Source organism: Arachis ipaensis, chromosome B5 (assembly GCF_059453495.1).
Source record: "Arachis ipaensis isolate K30076 ecotype BB chromosome B5, ASM5945349v1, whole genome shotgun sequence".
NCBI lineage: Eukaryota > Viridiplantae > Streptophyta > Magnoliopsida > Fabales > Fabaceae > Arachis > Arachis ipaensis.
In genome coordinates this window covers 151,249,240-151,256,352 of record NC_142440.1, presented here as the reverse complement: position 1 = coordinate 151,256,352, position 7,113 = coordinate 151,249,240, and the positions used below count along the sequence as shown (strand labels likewise).

The 7,113-nt window shown below is 46.8% G+C and overlaps 1 protein-coding gene across 1 annotated transcript; it reads right to left on the bottom strand.

Annotated features, from left to right (window-relative positions):
• Positions 1 to 4,578: 4,578 nt before the first annotated feature.
• Positions 4,579 to 5,562, bottom strand: LOC148566229 (uncharacterized). The gene has a single exon (XM_088486660.1). It carries the CDS (start codon positions 5,560 to 5,562, stop codon positions 4,579 to 4,581), a length of 984 nt encoding a protein of 327 aa, XP_088342786.1.
• Positions 5,563 to 7,113: the final 1,551 nt, after the last annotated feature.

The window sequence follows — 7,113 nt, the reverse complement described above, 5'->3', positions numbered from 1 at the left end:
GTCGAAGAGGGGTCCCCCGATCTTCCAACCATTTCATTCACAAAGGAAGACGGGCGAGGAGTAATCCCTGGGCACGATGACCCAGTGGTAATTACTATGATCCTGGCAAATGCCCATCTACACAGAACCCTAGTAGACCAAGGAAGCTCAGCAGACATCCTCTTTAAGCCCGCTTTCGACAAGCTAGGTTTAGATGAGAAAGAGTTAAGAGCCTACCCCGACACCTTATACGGATTAGGCGACACGCCGATAAAGCCACTAGGATTTTTACCCCTCCACACCACCTTTGGAAAGGGGGAAAAATCAAAAACTCTGAGTATAGACTTCATAGTCATCGACGTGGGGTCGGCTTATAATGCTTTAATCGGCAGGGCTACCCTTAATCGACTTGGAGCGGTGGTATCGACGCCCCACCTATGCATGAAGTTCCCGACCTCGTCGGGAATAGCGACGGTGAGGGGAGATCAGAAGCTGGCAAGAAAGTGCTACAATGAAAGCCTAAACCTGAGAGGAAAAGGCAGAGAAGTCCACACAATAGAACTCGGGGGAGCAAGGGTTAAAGAAGAGCTACGACCACAGCCCGGGGGAAAAACTGAGGAAATTCAGGTCGGCGAAGAGGAAGGAAAAAACACTCACATAGGAGCCAACCTAGGGGAAACCCTAAGACAAGGGTTGACTAGGCTCCTAAGAGATAACTCCGATCTCTTCGCCTGGAAGGCCTCCGACATGCCTGGGATAGATCCCGAGCTCATGTCTCACAAGCTCTCGGTCTACTCAGGGTCTCGATCTGTACAACAAAGAAGACGCAAGCTCGGCCCAGAGCGAGCCCTAGTAGTAGAAGAACAAGTGCAGGCGCTCCTAGAAGCCGGCTTCATCAGAGAAGTCAAATACCCAACATGGCTAGCCAATGTAGTGCTAGTCAAAAAACAAAATGGTAAATGGAGAATGTGCGTCGACTACACCGATTTAAATAAGGCATGCCCCAAGGACCCTTATCCACTACCAAGTATTGATACCCTTGTAGACTCCAGCTCGGGATATCAATACTTGTCATTCATGGATGCCTACTCGGGGTATAACCAAATCCCGATGTACGAACCAGACCAGGAAAAAACATCATTCATCACGCCCAGAGCCAACTATTGCTACGTGGTCATGCCATTTGGATTGAAAAATGTAGGGGCCACATACCAGAGGCTGATGAATAAGGTGTTTGCCCCCCACTTAGGGAGCTTAATGGAAGCCTATGTCGACGATATGCTGGTAAAAACCAAGGAAGAAGTGGACCTCCTATCCGACCTCTCACAAGTCTTTGATACCATAAGGTTGCACGGGATGAGACTAAACCCTGCAAAGTGCGCCTTCGCAGTGGAGGCAGAAAAATTTCTAGGATTCATGCTAACACAAAGAGGGATCGAAGCCAATCCCGACAAGTGTAGAGCTATCCTAGAGATGAAAAGCCCGACTTGTTTGAGAGAAGTCCAACAGCTGAATGGCCGACTAGCAGCTCTCTCCAGATTTTTGGCAGGATCAGCATTAAGATCCCTTCCACTATTCTCCCTACTAAAAAAGGGGCACCAGTTTGAGTGGACCCCCGAATGCGAGGAGGCGTTCCAGGAGTTCAAAAAGTTTTTGAGCCAGCCTCCTATCTTGACCCGACCTATAGCCGGAAAAGACCTCATCCTATACCTCTCCGTGGCAGACAGGGCTGTCTCAGCAGCCTTGATAAGAGAAGAGGAGGTCAGGCAACACCCAATCTACTTCATCAGTAAAGTTCTACAGGGCCCTGAGCTAAGGTACCACAAATTAGAAAAGTTTGCCTACTCCTTAGTAATAGCCTCTCGAAGGCTACGGCCTTACTTTCAGGCTCACACAATAAGAGTCTGCACGAACCAACCCATGAAGCAGATCCTCCAAAAAACGGATATTGCAGGAAGAATGGTACAATGGGCAATAGAGCTCTCCGAGTTCGACTTAAAGTATGAAACTCGGACGGCGATTAAAGCCCAGTGCCTCGCCGACTTCGTTGCTGAATATGCAGGGGATCAAGAGGACAAACCGACTACCTGGGAACTCTACGTGGATGGATCCTCCAATAAAACAGGAAGCGGCGCAGGCATAATATTGGTAGATGAAAGGGGAACCCAGATAGAAGTTTCCCTCAAGTTCGAATTCCAGCTTCAAATAATCAGGCAGAATACGAAGCCTTGATCGCAGGATTGAAGCTGGCTGAAGAAGTCGGTGCTACGAAAGTGATGGTATACAGCGACTCCCAGGTGGTGACCTCTCAAATAAGTGGGGAGTACCAGGCAAAAGACCCAACTATGAAAAGGTACTTGGAGAAAGCCTCGGAGCTCTTGGGGCGCTTTGCAGAAACCGAGGTGAAGCACATAACTCGGGATCTAAACAGCAGAGCAGACGCCCTATCCAAGCTAGCAAGTACCAAGCCAGGAGGAAATAACAGAAGCTTGATTCAAGAGACCCTCCAGGAACCCTCAGTGGTAAAAACAGAAGACACACTAGAAGTCTTTGAAGTGGTCGGATTAAACCTCGGATGGATGAACCCCTTAGTCGAATACCTAAAATTCGACATCCTCCCTAAGGAGGAAAAAGAAGCCCAGAAAATCCGAAGGGAAGCACAACATTATACTTTGGTGAAAAATGTTCTCTACAGAAGGGGGATATCAACACCATTGTTAAAGTGTGTACCGACCTTAAAAACCACCGAGGTGTTGGAGGAGGTACATAGCGGAATCTGCGGGAACCATCTCGGAGCCAGGTCATTGGCCAGGAAAGTAATCCGAGCTGGATTTTACTGGCCAACCTTACAGAAAGATGCCACAGAATTTGTGAAAAAATGCCAGCCATGCCAAATGCATGCAAATTTCCACGTGGCCCCCCCAGAAGAGCTCATTAGTATCACTTCTCCATGGCCCTTTGCAAAATGGGGAATGGATTTGTTAGGTCCTTTTCCCCAAGCGCCAGGACAAGTTAAATACCTAATAGTGGGAATAGATTACTTCACAAAGTGGATAGAAGCAGAACCACTGGCCACCATCACTGCACAGAGGAGTCGGAGGTTCCTCTACAAAAATATAATCACAAGGTATGGGATACCTTATTCCATTACCACAGATAACGGAACCCAGTTCACCGACTCCACCTTTAGAAGCCTGGTAGCCAGTATGAAAATTAAACACCAGTTCACCTCGGTGGAACACCCACAAGCCAATGGGCAAGCCGAAGCAGCCAACAAAGTCATTCTGGCAGGGCTGAAGAAAAGGTTACAAGACGCGAAAGGGGCTTGGGCTGAAGAGCTCCAACAAGTACTATGGGCTTACAGAACAACTCCCCAATCCGCCACTGGAGAAACACCCTTCCGACTAGTCTATGGCGTAGAAGCCATGATCCCGATAGAGGTCAATGAGCAAAGCCCAAGAATAATTTTCCACGATGAGATCAGGAATATACAGGGACATAAAGAAGAACTCGACTTGCTCCCTGAAGTCCGAGAAGAAGCTCAGATAAGAGAAGCAGCATTGAAACAAAGGATAACTACAAGGTACAACAAAAAAGTCATTCGAAGGAGTTTCACCCCAGATGACTTAGTCTTAATCAGAAACGACATTGGGGTCAACAAATCTGGGGAGGGAAAGCTCGCCGCCAATTGGAAAGGACCATACAAAATCAAGGAGGTCTTAGGAAAAGGCTATTATAAGGTGACCGACTTAGGCGGCACCGAGTTACCAAGGTCATGGCATGCTTGTAATATGAAAAGGTACTACAGTTAAAAGCAAACCCTACTCCCTGATGTACTCTTTTCTCAGCTTCATGATTTTTTCCCAGAATCAAAGGGTTTTTTTTCTGAAGAAGGGTTTTTAACGAGGCATCACAGTAGGGGCTAAGGGAAATAAATTAGCAAAAGCCCTTAGTAGCAATAAGGTACCTCCTCAATTAATAAAGAACTCTTTCATTTTAAATATCTCTTTCAAAATTCCCTTTTAAGTTTTCTTCCTACGAAACGCGCCGATTTAAGCTCGACAAAACGTAAAAATCCCATGAACCAACCTAGATGGTCGTCAGGATAAAACGACGAGGTACAAGTCGGTGTAAAGAGGCTATAGAAGTCGATCATGATAAACTCGGGATCGGTCCGACTCACAGAGCGGAATGCGAAACCGAGTACAATTAAAATGAATCGCAAAAGTAGCCTAAGTCACGAAAACTCAATAAAACAAAATTGAGTACTAGGAATACCAAAAGAGATAAGGAAAAACTAAGAAAAAGGCTGCTTTGAGAATCAAGGAAATTCAGAAAAGCAAGCAAGTCCCAAAGAAAAGGTTTTCTCCACAAAAGATCAAAGAGTCAAATAAACCACGAAAAGCATGTGCGCATAAGGTAACTCAAAACCCTTATCCAAAAAGGGCATTTATTTAACGCTAAATTAAACCCCTATTAAAAAGGGGCATCACTGTTTTGTTTACGGCCCTAAAAGGCCAAAATTGTTCAAAACACCAACAAATAAAGTTAAAGAGTTCAAAAAGAGGGGCCCACAAGCCGGGCCCCGATAGCCAAAAATCACTTTTTTAGATCACCACCAGCAGGATCAGGGGGAACGCCAGGGGTAGGAGTTGAAGAGGAAGTCGGAGGAACGGTAGAAGAACTCGGAGCGTCCTTAGAGCGAGGAGGGGACTCTACGATCCTCTGCCCCCGAGTCTTTAAATCAGACTCAGATTCCACTATGGGGACAGGAGGATTCACGATGGCACCATCAATAACAACCTTATCATGGTCCAAAGGAGAAAGGTCCAAGTCAGGAGCAATAACCCCGACCTGTTCCTTGAAAATCCTCCAGGCTTCATCAGCACCATCCGCAATAGAGTCCTCCAACTCGGTGTAGGCCTTCCGAGCGTTCAGTAAGTCGTTCTTTACGGACACAAGATCAGCAAATAAACTATTGTAGCTGGCTTGCGCTGCCTTCCTCAACTCCACCTCCATGTTGCATTGGGCTTGCAACTTCTGCCCCTTCTCTCGGAGGCTGTTCCTCTCCCCCTCCAGTTTGGCGACTTTCCCCTCCAACTCCTTCTCATGCTCCTGATATATACGGAGCCTACCCTCCAGCTCCTCGACCCTCGAGGTCGTCCCTAAAGAGCTGATGGGAGTCTTCTCAAATATATCCAAGAGTTTGCCACAAACCCCCGCCGTCCTGAGACTCTCCTCAACCACAGTAGTGAGGTAGTGCCGAACAGAAACATCATCCATACTCATACGAGCATGAGGATAGATGTTCTTTCGGACGAACGCAAGAGCGTCCGCCTCACCAGAAGCGCCAGACTCTAAGGTCTTGCGCTTCTTTGGCTCTGGTTCGGGAGTAGGTCGGACGGAAGGGGGTGGCAGAGAGGAAGCAGAGGAAGAAATTACAATAGGCTGAGAAGGAGTCCCAACGTTCCGAGGAGCAGGAGGAGGAGAGACAACCATCCTAACACCTCCAGACCTGGCTCGAGACTTTGCCTTGGCTTCCTGAATCCTCTGGTAAGACTCTTGAGCGTTTTTCTTTGCCATCTCTACAAAAAACAAATTGGTAGCCAAAATCAGACAAAGTCGGTAAAAGAAATTGCAAGTCGGAAACAAGCAAGAAACGCAAAAAGCTACCTAATTGTGACTGGACAAAGGACGGCGACCCCTGGAGAAATTTTTTAGTATCCAAGTATGGGGCCCTCCCCCACGCTTCTCGGAGGAACCCCACAATGGCTGCTTCTACCTCAGTTAAATCATCCAGACCATATTTCTCGCAAGGGGAGGCCTCCAGCCAATATAAAGGAAATCGGGGAGAAGAATGATCATCCAGAAAAAAGGGGTGGTGACCCTCTACAGCTTGCACTTTGAAAAAGTAGTTCTTGAAGTCATGAAAGGACTCGTCAAAAAGGGTAAAAAGTCTCCGACCTTGTATGGCTCGGAACGACACCCACTGTTGTTTATTGTTTAGCCCACTGAAGAGTTTTGTCATATGGAAAAGATGGAAGAAAATCTTTAAAGAAGTCGGGAACTCTAAAGCCTGGCTGACAAATTGATAAATTTTCAAAAAACCCCAAGAGTTGGGGTGAAGCTGGGTGGGAGCGACTCGACAGTGACGCAAAATAGATATCTCAAAATTCGAAAAAGGAAGAAAAACACCCAAACGGGTGATCATGCACTCATACATAAAGAAAAAATGAGGGGCCGCCTCATCGACTCTTCCAAAACAAACCCGGTCTTCAGGACCCGGGACTACCAATTCGTATTTTGGTTCGTCATCCTCAGAAGTACAAATTCTGTGATGAGTGCGAAGGTTGGTAATGAACTCAGAATCGACTGAGGGCTCCTCCCCTAAGACCGTGACATCAACCCAGTGAGAGAGAGCATCTACAGAAGCCATTTCTTTTTATAAAAAAGGGGGGTAACAAACCTACAAGGGGAAAAGAAATGTCACCAACGCGGTCTCTAAAGGGAGGAGGATGCGAAACTAAAGTCTACAAATCAAATTTATCTACAAAGGCATATTAAAGAACTAACCTTTATCCGGAAATAAGGGTTGGAAGCAAAAAGCCTTTGAAGACGCAAGAACGCAGCACGAACGAAGGCAAGGAAAATTCGAAAGATCGCAGAAACGAAACAACGAAAGAGAGGGAAAATATTTATAAGAACGTTAGGGGCATAACGGTAAAATCGGGGCAATCATTAATGAGGATGCACCGTTACAAGGCTATTAAATCCCTACGCACACCCCTAACGGACACGACGCTTGATTAGACGTAACTGTCAGAACCAAAAGGTCACGAAAAATCACGTCGGTTCTCAAACCATCACGTCGGTCCTCTCACAAATCGGCTACGACCCCGAGTTGAATACTCGAACCCAACTCTTAAAAATAAATTGGGCTCGAGTAGGGGCACTGTTCATACCCTGGCCCAATAAATAGGACCCAGGATCCAAGCGAAGAAGCCCAACCCAAAGGGGTTGGCCCTCCCCCAGTACCGGCCTTCATCCCCAGAAGTCGGTACTGAACACGACCTACTCCAAAGAAGTCGGATACGAGGGTTAGCTGGCAGATAACACTCATTCGAATGAGTAACC